Source organism: Pocillopora damicornis, chromosome 4, assembly GCF_964200805.1.
Source record: "Pocillopora damicornis chromosome 4, jaPocDami1.2, whole genome shotgun sequence".
In the NCBI taxonomy this organism is placed as follows: Eukaryota; Metazoa; Cnidaria; class Anthozoa; order Scleractinia; family Pocilloporidae; genus Pocillopora; species Pocillopora damicornis.
The window spans coordinates 14,099,049-14,118,414 of NC_142673.1; the positions used below are offsets into that span (position 1 = coordinate 14,099,049).

At 38.7% G+C, this 19,366-nt stretch overlaps 1 protein-coding gene across 1 annotated transcript in view; it reads right to left on the reverse strand.

The window, feature by feature from the left end:
- Positions 1 to 19,366, reverse strand: part of LOC113679811 (uncharacterized) — a 38,808-nt gene that overhangs the window by 18,792 nt on the left and 650 nt on the right. The window contains exons 2-15 of the mRNA XM_089204317.1: positions 19,004 to 19,323; positions 18,438 to 18,573; positions 17,506 to 17,822; positions 15,065 to 15,212; positions 14,290 to 14,541; positions 13,919 to 14,107; positions 12,938 to 13,144; positions 12,405 to 12,611; positions 11,717 to 12,021; positions 11,145 to 11,295; positions 10,169 to 10,474; positions 9,253 to 9,543; positions 7,828 to 8,275; positions 7,359 to 7,567 (exon numbers count right to left, since the gene is read on the reverse strand). Of these exons, the coding sequence (XP_089060443.1) occupies positions 7,359 to 7,567; positions 7,828 to 8,275; positions 9,253 to 9,543; positions 10,169 to 10,474; positions 11,145 to 11,295; positions 11,717 to 12,021; positions 12,405 to 12,611; positions 12,938 to 13,144; positions 13,919 to 14,107; positions 14,290 to 14,541; positions 15,065 to 15,212; positions 17,506 to 17,822; positions 18,438 to 18,573; positions 19,004 to 19,315 (3,478 nt within the window). The 5' untranslated portion in view covers positions 19,316 to 19,323. The remainder of the gene's footprint in view (positions 1 to 7,358; positions 7,568 to 7,827; positions 8,276 to 9,252; positions 9,544 to 10,168; positions 10,475 to 11,144; positions 11,296 to 11,716; positions 12,022 to 12,404; positions 12,612 to 12,937; positions 13,145 to 13,918; positions 14,108 to 14,289; positions 14,542 to 15,064; positions 15,213 to 17,505; positions 17,823 to 18,437; positions 18,574 to 19,003; positions 19,324 to 19,366) is intronic.

A 19,366-nucleotide genomic window follows, 5' to 3' on the forward strand; every position in this document is an offset into this window, starting at 1 on the left:
TTGTAATGACAAGGGTGTGTGCTTTCAGTCGGTCAGAGCCAAGTTGACTTATGGGAGATGTTAACAACCACGCAAGCCAGTAAGTCACGGTGTATTAAAACAGTATAAATTTTTAGATGAAGCTCATAACAAAATGCAAAATCAGCAGGATACCTGCCATTAAATCAGCCCTGAGTTAAAAAAAATCTCAAGTTTTCCTCTTTCTCCTTTTTTCCTTTGGTAGATTTTTATGAACATTTCAATTAAGTTTTTGCATGTTTCACATGACATTAATCATTTCTTCCGGGCTGACGTTGTCGCGCGGTCAGCCAAAATTGATCTGCTTCCGCGTGCGCCGATGTTTGACCTCTGCCTTAATACATCTAAACCAAAGGGCCCTCTGTTTGACGCTTCCATCACGTAACCACGTCAATCATGAATATAACCACGTTTTGTAATATCAATAACAGATATAAAGAGAGAATGATGAAATTTGTAAAAATTTTCATTTTACGGGCTAATGGCCGTCAAGTGCGTGATGTTAGAACACTTTGAAAGTTTGACAGTTCTAAGAGATTCTCCTTTTCTTCACAAGTTTCACAATTATTTAAACACAAGAGTAATCTTAAAACTCGCTGTTTAATGCCATTGGTATGAAATCAAAATAAAAAAATTTCACCCCGCCCTCGTCATTTTCTGTTTCTAGTTATACCACGACCATCGTTTTATGATTTACAAGGTCATAGTTGAAGTCATGCAAATAGTCTATACAGGGCTGCTGATAAGTTATGAATAAATGAGTTAAGTTTCTAAAGAAAATGTGGTGCTGCTTCGTTGGGGAAGCGCAATAAGATAAGTTGATTTTTATTAACTAAGTTCATAGTGTAAATTGGCCCCCGGAAAGATTTTTAAAGCTGACGGTTCGAGCGTTAGCCCTTCGCCATTCGCTCGGCAGATTTCTACTATCGAAGGAATGTTTGATACTTCAGACTGATTTTGGGAGAATTTCCGGCCACCCTTGAAGAGGAGGAAGACGAAGCCCATTTCTTACACGTGGTCAAAATTAATTTTTGGATACCTTACCAACGACAATTGAAAGTATCTGGATTTGTAGCACATATCGAAACACGCTTCTTTACACAGCTATTTAAATAGTGTTTGTGCAATCATTAAAATGTACCTGTGGTGTATTTAGTACTATAGCAACAAGTACATGCATAAACATAAGTGATATAGTGTATGACTACTGAATGATGTAAAGATTCCGTAATTAAGTAAGATGATGGTACTAAGTTAGTTGGTAGATGATCGTTAAATAAAGACCGGGTAAAGAAAGCAATGGAAAAGCGAGTGTCTCCGAACTGGCCACTAAATAATATACAGTACCTTTCCTGTTCGAAACTTTTTCCAATAAGATAAGGTATGCAGTCGACGTGAAATTATGCCTTAATAAAGGAGAGGGAAAGTTTTACGCGTCTGGTGTAATGTGTCTGAAGTTTCTTGTGAACTGATGTTATTTTAAGATTGCGTACACGAGATGTTGGAAGTAGAGTGTACCGGTACTAGAGTATGTTTTACAGCTGTTTTGTCAAACACGGTTTAAATTTGTTTTCTTCGTGGGAGCTGTTTAAACCGATATTGGTCGGCTTTAAATTTAGCACATTAAAAATACAAGTTACCAACCCCTTGAATCCTAAGCAAAATTTACTTATTTCTGATTTTCATTCAGCTAAACTTAGCTTAACTAAATACGTTTTGCTGGTGTCAATCATAGGTAAGTTTCTCCTTTCTTACATTTGTATTCCCATATCACCTGAAATTGTGTCAAGAAGTTGCGTGAATACTTATAGGAATAAAAGGGTCACAAGGCCCTCAGTTATTAATGACAAAGTATTGTTTTATGACGATCGAAAAATTACGATTACTGCATCTGTCATTTCGAGCAGGCTATTATTACCAGCCGCTGTTTGAGAATTGAGCCCGCGCCCCACCTCCGATTAGACGTTGCTCCTTCTCGTGAGAATCGAAGACTGTGCGAGAGGAAAAAGGCGAAATCGAACTTAAATACTTTTCTTTTCTTTTTCTTTCTTTGCTGAAAGGTCACATGGAAAGTGTAATTAAATCACGAATGACGAGGTTTCTCATTTTTTCCACGTGCATACAAAGCTGAAAAGAACAATATTTCAGGGACCAAATTGGGACCATCACAGGAAAACACAAAGGATTTAGATATTTAATTTTAGGCAATTACAAAACATAACTCGGGGATGGTTAGCGAGTGACTCATTGAAACAAAGATAGAGTACACAGGGGGGAAGGAGGGTAAGTCATGTTACACTCAGAGCACTTTTTCTCTAATTAAAGAGGCAAACGAGGAGGGGAGGGGGGTGTTTTGTAAAATACTCAAACACTGCAAACCATTCGTGCCACAGCCTTCAAGTCCTGGAATTAAAGTATATTCCTAATATTACAACTGTTATGTAAGATACGAAATTATGTTAGGTACAAAACAAGAGATTTTAATCTCTTGGTAGGAAATCAAAGCTTCTGTTGTTTTAAAGCTGCCTTTCGGGGACTTCATCCTTTATTAACAACTTTTCTTCCTTTCTTATCAATGATGCAATTTTTGAGAACATTTTATATTACTATCAATTATAATTATTTTCTATCACTGTTACTATAGATTCCTTAAAATGTTGTCCATCTAAACACTAATCACGCATGTGGTTGGTCAGTTTCGGGTGTCGTCTCAGTGTTAGAGGCATCGCTTTCATGGTCTTCATTCAGATCAAAGTAAGGAGTGTCCCTCGTCATCATTTCTTCCATTCTTGTCATCAGCTGTTCAAATGATGGTCTCTCTTCTGGGTCTACCCTCCAACAGTCTAACATTAACTCGTATCTGATAAGATATAAAGTATTCTGGTGTCAACGGGGACATTGGCGCTACGAGGAAGTTATGGTCTTCAGTGTTTACTGTTGGACCAGACACTGACGACCAAGCACAGGAAGGAGAATGCAGACATGATAAAGTTCGCCTCGGGCTTTAAAACAAATTGCAATTTAAAGGCGTCTTCACCAAATGCGCTTAATAATTGTTTTGAGAACCACATCTTGTTGAATATTCTGGCCATCTCGATGTTACAATGGCAAAATGAATTAAAAAAAAAAGACTTGGTACTTATTTTTTCTTTTATGGTTAGCTTCATAGGTATACAATGTGATTCACTGAAATAACTATCCCTGAAATCAATGTTTTCCTGAAGCACTTGTTTCCATGTAGAGTTTCTCATACTGGTACACTATATTTTCTGGCATTGATCTCAATTCCTCTGTCACAATTGTCAGCCTTTTTTTTTTAATTGTTCAACTAAATGGAATTAGCTAGATTACTATCATCATCGATGCTAAACTGCATATCTCAGCGAGACCTTACCTATAACTTCAAAAGAGATTCGCTCAGTCAAATTGACAAAAAGCAAAACTTCAGTCGAAAAGATTTAGTTGGTGTTGAATTAACGTTAATTGCATGGAACAATTAAAGATTATTTGCTAAACTTACAGCTCATCAGAGCAAATGGCTGGTTTTTCCATTCGATAACCTGACTTAAGAAGTCTTAACAACTCTCTGTTCCTTATTCCAGGGTAGGGGATGCCACCTTGGATGCAGGTTAAATCAGAAGAAGGAAAAAAAGTTATTAGAAAGATTGTTTTCATAACAACTTCGATAAGTCTTAGACCCCTCGTTAATAAAAGGTTTGAGATAATACAGATGTCAAATACCACGTAACATATTTCTCAGCGGCCAGGTCGCTTCTAGCCTTTTTTTCCCCAAAGGCAGGTCTATTTCTCTTTGATTCAAATTCACAATCCAACGCTACTCGGGGTCGGGGGTTGTTGATTGAATCCTTTTTTTTGCTCTTTCTCCCCTCTCTCATGCACATTTATTTGTAACACAGTCCAGCATAAACGACTGAGAATATATGAAAGTCATATATTTGAACTGCGGATAAAGACGTGAATACGAAAGCAATCTTCGCAATAATGAACACTACTTGAGCAGAAGTAAAAATAGTCCAGCACAAATAGCAAAATTCAGTTAGGCAGCTGAAACGAACCTATAACTGAAAGACAAGCGTTAAAGGTAAGGGTTTCTCTTAGGGTATTTATTGTGACAAAAGAGGTTGGATACTTTTGCTGTGATACATCAGGTGTTGTTACTCACCCATTGTGCACAATTCCCAAAGAAGTACACCAAAAGACCAACTACCAAAAAAAGGGAACGAAGATAATTAAATAAATAATTACTTTGCAAGCCTGATGACAGATACTGTCAATTACTAAAGGGGGTAAGTTTCTGGAAAAACTGTGTTGGTGCGGTCGGAGAGTATAACAGGGTGACTAAGTATTATCAGCTGAGTTGATAACGTAAATTGACTACCGTCGAGAGTTTTTAAGGTGACGTTTCGAGAGTTACCCCTTCGTCGAGAGGGATGGTCGAATGGCTAATAATCCAAATGTCAGCTTTTCAGTTATTTACGGTGGTAAATTTACGTTATCAACTCAGTCAATAATACTAAGGTATACCGTCAATTAATAATCTAGTTGTAGGGTGCTTGAACAGAATATGCAGACGATCATGTCCCTGCATTTGACTACCCTGCGGTTGATAAGTCCAGTGGGAAGGATGCTCTGGTAAGGAACATGCATTTACATGTGAGAGCTAGTTACTGCTTACATTTACAAATATTGAGCTCAGAATAAAACGTGAAAGATGTACGTCGAGAGAACCCCCCCTCCCCCTATAAGTGCTCTATAAACTTTAAATACTCACACGTCACTTTTAGAAGTGTATGCGCCACTGTCTAGTGACTCAGGTGCCATCCATTTGATCGGAAGTTTCCTCGTGTTCTTTATTTCATAAATATCCCCATACGTGTGACGTAACAGGCCAAAGTCAGCAATCTTTACAGCTCTGTCTTCACCAATAAGGATGTTACGTGCTGCCAGGTCACGGTGAACAAATTCCTTACTAGCTAAGTACTCCTATTCAAAAGAGAAACCAAAACACATGAAGTCCTTACAAACCACGTGCCGTCTATCCTTTCCTTTCTTTTATGGTTTCCCATTGCGGAAAAGGAGAACATCAGTAAACTTATGGTAGCTCAGTTCTTGCTGTCTGAATCAAACCGGTTGTATCAGGTTAAAATTGCTGAACAAAGTAAATAGATAGTTACGACGGCATGGTTAATTAGTTTTTTCATGACTTTGCGATAAGAGAGCTGCCGGTTTTAGCGTTATTTCCAATGTTTAGAATAGAATTGTTTGCGTATCAAGAATCAAACGTTTATCTAAATTTCTTACCCTATTTCATTGATTTTGCCCCAGTTTATAGCAAAGAACTTTTCATCGAAGGTGGGTTAATAGGTAAGCACGATTATTCCTACACTTCTGGAAAGTGTCTGATCGCAACATTTATTTCACTTAGTTCAATCACCTACCATTCCTCTTGCTATCTGCCATGCAAAACAAAGTACATCTTCAACGGTGAAGTTAACTGCCTTCTCACCAGCTTCACTTGTTTCTAGTTGTCGCTCCATGTTCTCCTGGGGCTGCGGTAAGGAACGGGCACTTTTAAATGAAATGCCGATAGTTCCCTCTTTATCAATCGATGATTTCACTCCCTCTCTCCCTTTATCTTCATTTCCGTTTTCATTCTCTGCCTTCTTGATGTTCAAATCGTCTCCGCTTCCACTATTAGTTCGAAAATCAGCGTTAAAATCTTCCAAACTGGTGCTTGCACTTACAAAGGGCAATGCAGTGTTTGCACTTACAGTGGGCAAAGTCACATCCATGTAACTCAGTTCATTGGACTGTTGGCTCTGTGAGTTTGTCTCTCGTTCGAGGTCAGATAGAAAATCAGTTTGGGAAATTTTTATGCCAAGTTCTTTAGTGTCATTCCTTTTCTCGTCTGTAAATGGCTGTTCTACCAGATTAATTAAAATGTCCGACGTGACGCTGAAGTCTTGTTTTTCGGAGACTTCTTTGAATTTCTGCACAGTCGTGAGTTTCTCTCTACTATCGTGAAAGCCTTCGTCCTCTGACTTACCAGTTGAGGAAGCTCCATTTGAACTCGCACTACTGTCTGATAAATCGTCCACAGATTCAAAAACAACGCCATCAATGCCGTTTTTACATTTTACCTGAAATCAATGAAAGATGACGTTGGAACAATTCCACTTATCGAGAACAAAACAGCTGACAAAATATGTCAAACAATTTTGAATTGTTAGACCCATCTAAATTCAGAGATAGCGAATTGTAACAGCGTTTTGGAAACTCTGTTAAAGGAAAAAAACGGTGAAATGTATCATCAGCATCCCCTCACAACCGAGGTGGTATTTGTACTTGGTACCTCAAGTAGACTTACGAATTAGATCACCTTTCCGACTTTTTTCGGACGGTATTTGTGCTTAGCGATGGATCAGTGATCTCTCCAGTGTATCCTGGTTTTTAAGGAACAAAATATTTTTACCTGTTGCCTTTTGTTCCTCAGCCACTGCAGAAGATCTCCATGTGGAACATATTCCAGGATTAGCATGATTGGCTCTGATCTGTCTCAGTAACCAATCATGCTTAGCACATTCCTGTGAGTACCAACTCGCTGCATAAACGAAATTTCTCTGACAAACTGCTCTTGCCCTTCCTCACCAGCTCTTTCTGAAAGCGGAATATGATAAAATACAGCGAATTTAAGTCCTCGATTTAACTAAATAAGGCTTATATTCGCTAAATGACGATGGAGTGATGCATGTTCACAAACATTTCACTACGTTGATCAGTAAATTATTTCATAATAACTGGCGACTCATACGCTCGACTCAATTTTCGTAGAACCTCCTACAACGATTTTGGCAAGATATTTCCTTTTCGAATGACCGGCTGGGAAGTAAAATTTAAGTCACTGACGGACGGATCATTCTGTGTAATTTGGTCTGAACGGTCACGACGATCACAGAAGTCGAAAGCCTCTGAAGAAAACACGTTACCAAACTGTGGAATGTTTAAACACGAAAGATCCACAAGGATAAAGCCCAGCAAGTGTAGAGAAAAAGCTGTCATACTTTTAGAGACTGGTTTCTCGTGATTAGCCATGTGGAAGTGTATTTCATCAGTGATTACGGTCGGCACTCGACGTGTTTGACAGAATAACGTTCGGTAATTTCTTCTTTCTTTCAGTTTTCTTGTCTCAAGTAAAGGATTGAATAAAATAGATCCTATAACTATGAATTTCTGAGTCACTAACCTTTTCATCGTTATTTTTTTCAAAAGGCTCGCATAACCGAAAAAGCGAATATATCATGCGGTAATTCCGAACTTACCATGCAAGAGTTTTACGGCGACAACTCTTCCTTCTTTAATATGATCCTCTCTTTCTTCTTTGGGCTTGAAAAACACTTCAACCTTCGGCATTTCTTTTAAGATTCCTTTGTGTACTTTACCAAAGGCGCCTCGACCCAGCTCTTCCATAATGGTTACACGTTCCGGGGGAATCTCTTTTAACAGCAAGGGGACAATGTCTGACATCGATCTAATAAAGCATTGAAAAGTCTTTTCTCTTTTGTTCATCAAGATTTCACACATACTCGTATACGAAGCATTGAGGGATAGATAGTTTGTTAGAGGACGGGCTCTATGATCAAATGCATGTTAATTAACATATGTAAAGATGTACGGGAGAAACACATTCACTCACGGAAGCAGAAGTTCTCTGGAATATGATAATTAACAACATTTTACAGTTTGGGATTGGGTTAGCTAACACATTTCTAGAATACAACGTTTTCCAACCTTCTTGTTTTGTGGCCTCGAATTTTCCTCTTTTTTCTCCTTTGTCTGATCATGAAGCAAAGGATTCCAACAGTTAAGAGAATAAATAGCCCACATCCTACAAATACAGCAATGCTGAGGGTTCGTCCGCGAGAAATGTCAGTGATCTGAGCAGTTTTTATACGCCATTCTTTTGAGTTATTACCTTCTCCCAGTTCATTCCAAGCAGTCACTTTAAAAGTATACTCAGAGTTACATTTGAGCGACGTGAGACTCGTTGAAGTAGAGTCCATGGTAACATTGATGTGATGCCAGTACTCATCTTCACCCAAAGATTGCACCTCTCTGTAATATACTGTATACATGGTCAGCGGACAGCCGTTGTCTTGTGTAGAACCCCACTTGAGATTCACATCACATCCAGACATCTGAACTTCTTTGCTTTTAATAATAGGAGGAGACGGTTTATCTGAAGCAATAACGATAAATAAAGGCTTTGCTACGGAGCATTCATAAAACGCAATGTGCATCCGCACCTGACCCCTACGCTGACTTTCATTTGCTGAAAGCGAGGGATTCTTGTAAGTTGGCGTAAGTGTGCCAAAATTCCTTGACCTTGAATTAAATCATTGCTGTTGGAACTTTATCTCTTCCGCGTCAAATTAACAGTGTGGAATCAGTTGCTACATAATATATAGGAATCAAGAAAACATCATTGTCACACGTGCATGAAATTTTCAGTAACAGAAAATAATCCTACGATCTACAACAAAACACGTCGGTGGTTAGTTCTCGTTTAACCAAAGCCGGAATCTCAGAGGGTTTTGTGCACCTGAGCCACTTGTCACAAAATAGAATATTTCGTGACTGACTATCTTAGAGAGGAGCATAAGCACGTCAGTAATAGTAATGGTAAACATAAGTTAGCATGTGAACTTTGTCTTTTTGTGACTATTGCTAAAATGATAAGTTTTCCAGGAGGCTACGGCGAATTCGACGCTTTGGAGTTTGAAGTTCGAACAGCAAATGATTGAAATCATGGTCAAAACATTTTAGATTAACAAAACGTACTCAAAAGAAACATGTATGAACTGAATAGCAGTCACAAGTCGGCCTCCGGCCATGCGGATGATCGTTGCGTTCAAACTAAAAGATAAGTTCTCTATTGTTTAGGGAAACCGCCGAAACGTTTTCTTGTGGTCTCGAATTTAACCAGTTTGCTTCGCCAAACCACGTACAACGTTGTAAGAAGCAAAACTATCTACTCTGGTTGTGTACTGTTAACAACTAAATAACGTGTATCCCATTACATGCAGCCTTCGAAGACAAAGCTAGGAAATCAAACGAAGCCAATGAACTGTTGAAATACTGGTTGATATGATATTTTATTGACAAACTTTTCTTTTTTGCGAAATTTTTTTACTGAAAATTACTCAGTGTTCTCACCTCCAAACGTTCTCACTCTCCAAAGTCGGCCGTGCTTTAATATTGATGTAAGTGGAGTCTCTGCTGAAGAGTTCCAGGCTGTTACAGCTATTTCATGCTCCTTTTGGCATCCAAGATGGAGATCATAACTTGTTTCATGCCTCGACACGTTTACTGCTTTCCAATGACTTTTGCCCACTGAAAGCATTTCTCTGTGATATATAGTGAATAAAGAAGCAGTACACGGCTTCCAACGGACAACCACAACACTTCCATTCACTTGGTTAGTCCTGTTGACAATGGCTGGGTACCCTTAGGAAAAAAAAATTGAAATGAATATAGGAAAAAACCAACAAACAAACAAACAAACAAAAATTAACCCAGCAAACATAGGGAGTAAGTAAATCTCGAGTGTGAGTTACAAGGGATGGGTCAGGAAACGTAAGGATGATCATGAGAAAGAATCTTAAGGAAGAGAATAAATCGGCACAACACAGAGTTATCCATCATACCATTCTCTTTTGTATTGAGGCTCGTGGAATCTGATAACCAGCAGTGGAGTTGTAGTTTAGCTGACAATCGACTCCTGTAAAGTTTTTCACAATCACTCGTGCTTTCCACTTGTGCGAGGCCATGCTTGTATAATTGTTTTCTTTTTTGTTCTTCTTTGCTTTTTAATTTATACAATGTAATAAGTGTCAAATAATTGTGGAAAAAACTTGGTTGGTATGACGTGGCGTTTCTTCTCGGCCAAGAGACTCGTCAAATACTTTTGGTAAATTTCACGCGAACTCGTCGAGCATCGCGCTCAAAGTCCCCGACCACGAAGTCAAGATGTTAGCAGTCTGGCCCTCTATCAAAGAAGGATTCCTAATTTTGCCAACAATTTCTGCATGGTTTTAGGAAAAATATAGATAGAGAAATACTACTGCTATACCTGTGATGGATTTCACTTGCCAGGACTCTGAGAGGTTACTTTCTCCCACGTCATTCCATGCAGACACTTTGAATTCATAATCTGTGCCACATTCAAGTGGGAGACTACTGCAGCTAAGCTCATTTGCATCCGACGATGTATTGATATGATGCCGAGCGCTTTCTTTATTTCGCGATTTGATAGCTTTGTAGTACACTGAGAACATACTCACTGGGCAGCCATTGGCATCGGGAGAATTCCACTTTATGGAAGAGTTGTGAAATATTTCCTTTTCTTTGTTTTTATTGACGGGGTGAACAGGAGAAGCTGTGAAAAACACGACCATGGAGTTAAGACAACTTATATTACAGTCTCAAGACATTTTCATCACGCTTTTTGTATTTTATACTTTTAACCTGATGATTTTCTCAAGTTTTCGAGCTTAATTGTATCATCTGTGGCTATAGTGAAATACTGAATTGGAGCTTTATTAATTGACTTGTCAAAAAGTTGCTCATGGAGTATAAATTATGAATTGTCCAATCAGCAGCTAAGTTACTGGGCTGGCTGACACAAGGTTTGAACAATGGAACAGTGCAAAGTAGTTTTCTCCCGCCTTGCCCTAGAACCCTGTCGTCCACCTTAACTTATCGTGTTCACGTTCAAGGGAGTAACACTTACATTCCGTAAGGGAAAATCACTGTCTACATGTTCACATAATGAAATATGAGGTGACTTTCCTCAAGCAGCATGGCACAATCTCATAAGGAGTAATTCATTTTTTTTTATGGAAAAAGGTCACCATTTTGTGGAGTTAAGGTAGCGAATTTGTTTTACTTCTTGCCTTCTTTAAAAGCTATTTTTTAGACTATTCACACTTTAATTCCTTTTTAAAAGAAAAGTTGTCAAACTCTGATTCTTAGATATCAATAAACATAAATCTGAATAGTTAATGTTGTAAAACATTTGATAGGTCTGGTCCTTTCCACTGACGCACCTGCAGGTGTTTTTGTTCCATACACTTCCACTCTGAGAACTTTGTGAATATGATAGTTAACTGGCTGGAAACGAATGATCCGAGCCCTTGTCACTTCTGCCAGAAATTGTTTCACTATTTCATTCTGGCTGATCCAACCGCCGCTGAAAATCTATAGAAAAATTTTATTAGAAATTAACTGAAACTCAGTTTTCCTTCTCGAACTAGGATCAAAGATTCATGGACTTATATCAAAATTTAGCTCTCTGTCTCTCTGTCTCTCTGTCTCTCTGTCTCTCTGTCTCTCGCTCTCTCTCTCGCTCTCTCTCTCTCGCATAACCTACTGCAAATCTGATTTGATTCTTGTTCTTTGGGAGTAAGACACTTTACAAACTTGATCCAATCGAAAGTGAGCTGATGTCACCTTTGGGTCTCTTATAAAAACAGTTTTTCAAATAAAAAAATGTAACCGCACACTAGTTGATACATCGAAAGAAATTATTTTCGTTATTACCCCTCCACAGGGACACTTGAGGCTATCTTACTCAGGCAACTATAGAATATTTCTATAACGAGTTTACTATTTTTCAAACCTTTTCCGAGTTGTTCTCTTTATAGGTGATCCAATTCCTTAGGAACAAATGCAGCTTATAACTTTTGGTCCATTGCCTTCGAAGTGGATGTCCTTGAGTAGCTACAGCGCAAATAAAGAATACATCTCCCAGCTCAACTTCCAGGTAATCTTTAGTATTGTTGTTACTGCTAGGTAACCAGGCTCCTAAGGTATTCCTGAGGCGTGCTTTATACGGTTCATTGTTCGCAAGAAACGATGAGGCTGTAAAGCGTTTGTCCAAGTGTATGTTAGAGTTGGCCAAATTAACTGCCTGTGTCTGACATGCTTTAAAAGGAAAAGAAAACAGATGAGAGGAAACGAACTGAGAACAGCCACCTTTCTTCTCTTATCTCGCTCTCGAGTTTTGCTTTTGGGAAAGGGCTCCACTGAGGGACGAGATAAGAGTCAGAAGGATTTTTTTGCCTTGATATAAAATTCTTTGCTTTCCCAAAAACAAGATTTGTTTTTAAATTGTACTAAACCCTTCCCTATTTCCTCGAACAAGTTTGAAACAACTTGAATCAAGATAAATGTCTTGTGGGGGAATCAGAGTTTTGCTGTATCTCAGGCTCGTGTCAAGACGATTAATATCCTTCTCCATATGGAACGAAATAACTGTTATCAGTGAAAGTGAGATTTAGACAAGTATAGTTACGACAGCTGCTTACCATTGCTTGTCTCTCTCTCGGAATAAACCTGTACCTCGCATAAGGACAGTGTTCTGTTAGCGCCTGAATCTTCAATAAAAACAAAATTTCCGACAAGTCTGGGTAGACAATGTATGGTGAGTCGTTGAGAAATGTTTTGAACTGTTTTGGAAAGGGATTTTCCTCCACAAAGCAAGTTTGAGCTTCTTCTATTGTCACTGTCATAACCTGTTGGACATGAACACAGAACACGTTGTTATTTAACCTGCAATCCACTTAGCATTGCCTTTTTTAAAATTTTTCCTCCCCAAGTACCAAGTTCAAATTTATCGGGGATCAGGCATTTTGCATTTTCATGCAATTCTTTGATTTTTCAATTCTTCGTGAAAAAGACATGCAGTAACCGTCAGCAAAACAGACATTCTTGGGGCTCCTGTGTTTATGTTACTTCGTCCCTATTTTACAGCTACATCTATGGAGGGCTTTTATAGAGCGGATTTCATGACAATAACTCTATGATTAGTTAATTTTCTTTCATTATTCCCTTAACCCACCAATCCAGACTTGAAGTCCTTCCATTTGATTTTTGTATGTAACGATGACCTTAGCCACAACCCCCGATGCTCCTAAGTCCACTCTCCACCAGGGGTCCTGCTGGGACTGAGTTGTAGCACAGGAGTGAATATCTCCATCCACAGCTTTGTTAGCGGTATAATTTGACCTTGTAGAAGACTGAGAAGCAGACTGATACAAGGCAAGATCTAGCAAAAAGAACAGCAACTCACTTTAAGCGCAGCTCACTTATTGCTCGATATAAAAGAGTTTATAGTTTAATTTTCAATGACTTATTTATTCTGTAAGGCTGCTCTGAACGGATCAAGGTTGGGAATCTCACAAATAAATCATGGCGCTACACTCAGAGTAACGAATTATTGGACATTGTGAAATACTAGAGTTATGCTTGTTATTCTGTCCTTCCACCCGGTACCATATTTATTTCTATACGAGGAAAGGTGACGTCCACAGTCACATTGCTGAACATCATCAACTCACGAGCCACACTATTGATTAAGACTCCGCGCAATGCCTAACCTAGAGCTCCAACTACTTTCAACGACTGACTTTGGAAAGCTGGTGAACTAACTTGGAACAGACTCCCCTCAACAAGTATCAACTACTAACAGCACCATGCAAACGACTTGTTCACGACATTAACATTAAAAAAAAAAACCGAGAAGAATGACCTAACTTTACCAACGGATCGAAAAACAACCAATAACGACCGTCTTACGCCATTTGAGTCTAACAGTCAACTACATTACGGAAAAACTGACCTAACCCTAACCCTAACGGACCAGGACTTAGAACGGGCTAATAGACAGGATAATTCGTTAACTCATTCCGACGTTTCTCAATATTGGGTTTTCAACTGTGACTGTCTTCCTAAAAAATACGATGACATGATTAGGAGTTTTATGACAAAGAAATGAGAGGTATGATTCATATTCTACAACAAGAAATGTAAACTTTCTTACTTGATCTAATTGCGGAGAAAACTTCAACTTCGCATAGGACCAACACTTTCGACGATCCAGGTATCCTGATAAATAAATATCTGCCATACAGTGTCATATTGCATCGAAAAAACTTTCCCTTTCCTTGGGGGACTCGTAGATAACTAGTGCAAAGATCGTTGGTTCCTCCTCTATCTCTAGTTTCATTTCCTTTAAGTAATAGTACAAGGTAATACGGAAATCAACTTCTTTGAAAAATCACTCTACGCTAAGACCACATGGACGAACACATAGACTGTATACCTTTCGCCAACCGAAGTAGAGGTCTGCGCGCTAATCTCTATAATCCGTGGAACGTGGGAAACTGGGCTAACCCTATTTTGAGTACCTACCTACTCTTATCTCGGTCCCGTTTAAATGTTCCCCACAGCAGTCTCCACTATTGAGTATGAAAACCTCTGAAACAGGCATCACTTGTTCAAGGTCAACTCTCCAATACGGATCAGGAAATGATGCTCCTGTGCTTGCACAATAGTATCTATTTGCATTCTTTACTCCGTCCACTGCTCTTCTCGGATAATTAACATCCATAGCAGCCGCAAAAATACTTGACTGAAGGGCTGGCTTTCCTAAGGCAAGGTTATCTGAAAATACAAACAGCTGCATTATTAAGTATCTCAGAGTATGGATTTGCAGTATTTGCTAACTTTTCGTTCCCCTTCATTGTAATATATTGTCTCTAGTTATCAAAAAAAAAACCGATAGGTTGTTTATTTGAAGATTTTCCTGCACTGTCTGATGTTTATTTGGGATATTAACACCGGCATCGTCTTGCTCAAGCGAGTTCGAGCTGGTATTATCGTTAGGTCTTGTAGACATTTTCAAACAATATAAAGTGTATAGGTAAACTCGATAATTATGGGTAACTTCAGTCCAAATGGTCTTTCAATGCCTGTACTATAAAAAATGAATGGTTAAGTTAGTTCCTCAGTCAACGGAACGAGGTTACCGATCTTTAAATTCTAAGCTATACAGTGATCTTGTATTATTACTTCTGATTTTTTGTTCACAAAAAGTCTTAGAACCGGTCTTTTTTATTTACTAGTAAACTAAAAGCACTGTCGCAAGGAAGCACTTTTATCATTATAAACTTATGTTGCTTTTTACCTGCTGTCAGTGGTATTCCATATATTTCAACCCTCATACAGCAGTTTCCGTAGTGCTCTTTAGGAATGAAACGTAAACGCTTAGCAACAAGCTCACTGCACAAAATTTGTTTTACCGTTTTATTTCGGTTGAAATTTCCTGCGAATACCTGTAGATGCAAGAACATCAAATATCAAACGTTGTTTGCGCATTGTAAGCAGACCGCCAAAGGGAAATAAAGAAATTGACTTTATACCTTTATCTAACTCCTGCAAAGTTTCCCTCACCCAAACGAAGGTTACCATCTTTCTTATTCCATTTACAAAGTATTACGCTATCGAAATTGCTGATCTTAGCAGAATGCAGGACGCGTGTCATATATGAACTTTGTAATAGGCCTTGCTCACCATAGTCTCTTTAGCTCGGGGGTTAGAGCATCGGAGCGCGGAATCCGAAGGTCTGAGGTTCGATTCGTAATGGTGACTCAGAATGTTTTTTTCGTCCCACACCCGTGACAAGACAAAATAACAACTTTCTCTTTTCTATTTAGGAAAGGTACGTTTTTTCTTGGGGGGACTGGGGAATTTCGGTATTTTTTGCCTTACATTTTAATAGAAAAAACTCCTGACCCCCACCTTTAGCTAGATGACTAAAAAAAGTGCGACCCTCCCGTTACTACTACATGGTATGTTTCACACAGTAGACACCTAAGAAAATTTAGCTTGTGAACGCAAAATGTTTGAAAATAAACATATCTCGATATTGAATGTGTGCGCGCTGAAACAAGAAATTGCGAACAATCCGCAGTGTGGGATATTTACGTTTTATTGCTGAATTTCGAATATGGAAGTCTAAACTTTAAAACTTTGTAAGTCCTTCTCCAGCTACACCAACTCCAAAACCCTATCTCGATTACATTAAACTTCCCGACATTCACTACAAACCAAATACGAAAACACCTACGAGTGGCTGCAAACCTGATGATTATCAGCCTCGAGCTCAAATAAAAAAGATATTTCAAGAGGGTAGGCTCAAAGCAGGGGATAAAAAGGCAATCAAAGAGTTTTCTGAAAAATACATTGTTTCAGAAACGCTTGTTGCTTAGATTATATTGAGCATCTCACTAACACTGAAATGAGAAAAGATAGGCAGCCAACAGATAATGACAGGAAGCGCGCAGAAAGAAAGCAACAGGAATACAATGACATTGACTGGGAAGATCTCTATCACTGAAACCAGTTGTCACCCCTAAGTGTAGGTGAACTTGAACTTTATTACAGTATTAATCACCACAATATTGCATTTAAAGGAAAGAAATATTAGAAAGTAAGGGTGGTGAAGGCACATACTGGCAGTAAGATTTTGACTTCTACTGTGCAGGACAGTCAGAACAACATTCAGCCAGCCTCTGACTCAAATTCAGAGTCTGACAGTGACAGTGACAGGGTAGAGTGCATGGATGGATCTAATAGTAACTCTTCAGAACTAAATGACTCAGGAGATCAAGCAGCGGATAGTCAACATGGGCAAGTAGCTGAAGAAACGGTGCCTGAGTTTAGTACGTTTCGATACGTACAGCAAAGGACACAATCCTGCCAGAAAAGTATGTGCCACGGCATAACATACCTATAGAAATGTGACCTAGAACCTGTAATAAAACACCAGACTAAATCAAAGTAAGGGAAAAGAAAATCTTAATCTGTAAGAAAAATGGAAAGCAGCATCACAAAAATTATCTTTAAAAAATTCTGGAAAAGATGTGGGACCCTCCCCTTGAATAGCTTACAAAGAGGTATCACACTCCCCTTTTGGTGCTCACTTTCACTAATGATCCTCCCGTCTGAGGCCCCAGCCCTCCCCACCCCCATGAAAAAACGTACGTTCCATTACAAAACATGTCGCTACAGACATTGCTGATCCTAGCAGTATGTAGGACGCGTGTCATATATTAACTCGATTGTTTTCTTTGTCTCACGCTCGTGACAAGACGAAAAAACATCTTTTTCTACCAAGTTAGAGTTTGTTAGTGTTTTTTTTTTCATAAAGCAAAGCGTGAGACCATATTTCAGTTTCATTCTCGGTTAAAAAGATGCAATGCATCTAAGAACTAAAGCTAGCTTTCGATGTCAGTCAAATGGGGCAATGAGATCCTTTTGATTAACAGAATCGCTGTTAAGGTCGTTTTTCCTTACCTCAGGTGCAGATCTCTCATCACAAATACTACTCTAAATACGTACTAAAGTTTCTCGCCGTTACTTTTGCTCAAGTCTATATAGAATAGCTTGGTTTACCTTGTTTGTGTTTTTTCCTTTGACTCCCATTATGTTTAACCATGTTATTCAAGCACTTATATCGTGCGCTTGGATAACTTGAACAACCTCTCTATCGTAATGATGAAAGTAAATTTTTTAACTAGGAATAATACTGTTTTATTATTTATTAGGTTTCTGGAGGTGACAAACCTTCAATGTTCCCGCCTCTTGATAGTCTGTCCAAGTTGTTCCATCCCTAGATGATTGAAGTGTGTACTTCCTTACCCACTCGTCCCCTTGGGAGTTCCCCTGAGTTGAAACAGCACAGACGATATAAAGCTTTTCAAAGTCAACCAGTAGATATGGCTGACTATCATTTGTTGCGGCACACCATGATGATCCTTTATTGTAGTTCAATCGACCATTCTTAGCAGGTGTGTTTGTGTTTAGTACAGAGGACGAACTGAAATCTCTATCTAGGGTGTATCCATTGCCTAGTCCTACGTCGATGTACTGACATCCTGGAACTGCAGATAAAGAAGCATTATTCAACCTTTATTTAAACCCTGATACAGTCAAACCCCTTTGCCTATTAAGCTGACTAATGAAATTTACTTAACAGATGAATTGATTAATAACAAAAGAGGATGAGGCATCTTTTTTTGTCAAGAGCAATACGGATATAAGGATAACTTTGTTCAAAACTTATTCTATCATATTGCTTTGATCAGTTACAAGACTAACGTTTTGACCATTTCTACAGAGCCCTTTGCAGTGGGCCAGTCGCCTTTAATCAACTTTTCCGTTAAATGACGATTGATATAAATCTTTAGGAGCTTAAAATGAGAAGTTCATGTAAATATGCCAAACGAAAGTCGATTTGGAGAGCACGAAAGACGCGCAAGGGTTTCTGGAGGCGCAGCCAGGAGCAACTCTAGATTCTTGAAACTCGTTCTTCATATCCCGACATCCCGCGTACCTTATACATCGTTGAACGCACGTTGACGCATGAACTAATTAGTTGTTAATTTGAGAATGTACTACACTGAATGTTTAATGATTATCCCGGCCACACCCAGGAACCTGTTTCCTGGTACGAGAAAAGTAATCATCTTTTAATTACTATTGCATTATTAACTCACATTTTTCTTTGAAAATCTCAACCCTAAGGCAGTTTCCATGACGCTGGATTGGATAAAATCGAAAGTATCTTGCATACACTGGCAGTGGTAACTTGTGCTGGTCGATTGCAAAATCGTAACCAAAACTCTGAAATTCCTTTGAAACAAGAATGTGATAAATGGAAAAAATATAATGTCAATAGTGCTTTTTTTTTCGACGAAGTACAAAGTTTCGTAATTAATACTAATCGCTATTTGATGGCCATTTCCTGATTGTTTAAATAATATGTCCCAAGCTATGTAAGTTTAGCTCATTGATATTGCTATTTGTGTTTTGTTTTTGCGTGGGTGTGTGTTTGTGTATGAGCCTGTATAAATGAATTAAATTTTGTAATATTGTAACCCCCCTTGATAAGCCTAGGTGCCTTTGAGGAAAGCAATGACAAACATGTTTAAACAATAACAACAAAAAAAACAAAAACAAAACAAGATAAACAAGGTGGAAATAATATGTATTTTTCAAAATTTTACCCACCACCAAACTGAAATAAAAAACTTCTTTTCATGCATTACAATGGAATTCTTACCATTTCTTCACCACTTTCATCCCGGTAGGTTTCCCAGATTGATTCATCTAAGGAATAAGACAGTGTGAAAGCTTTAACCCTTTGGTGACCTGTTCTTTTTCCTTGGATAGCAACCCCGCATGCTTGAATTATTTCTCCGACGTCAACTTGACGCCATTCACTGTCACTGTCAGTCTTACGCGAACACCAAGGACCGCCTCTGTAACTGTAGAGACGACCATGGGCCGCCTGGTGCAGACCATGGTGACTGGAAGATGATGTCATCCGATTATCAGGGATTATTCTGGGATCAGCAACACCAACAGGATTCATAAAGCAATCTGTAAAAACGGATTTGTTGTGGTGATTGAATTCACGTTCAAC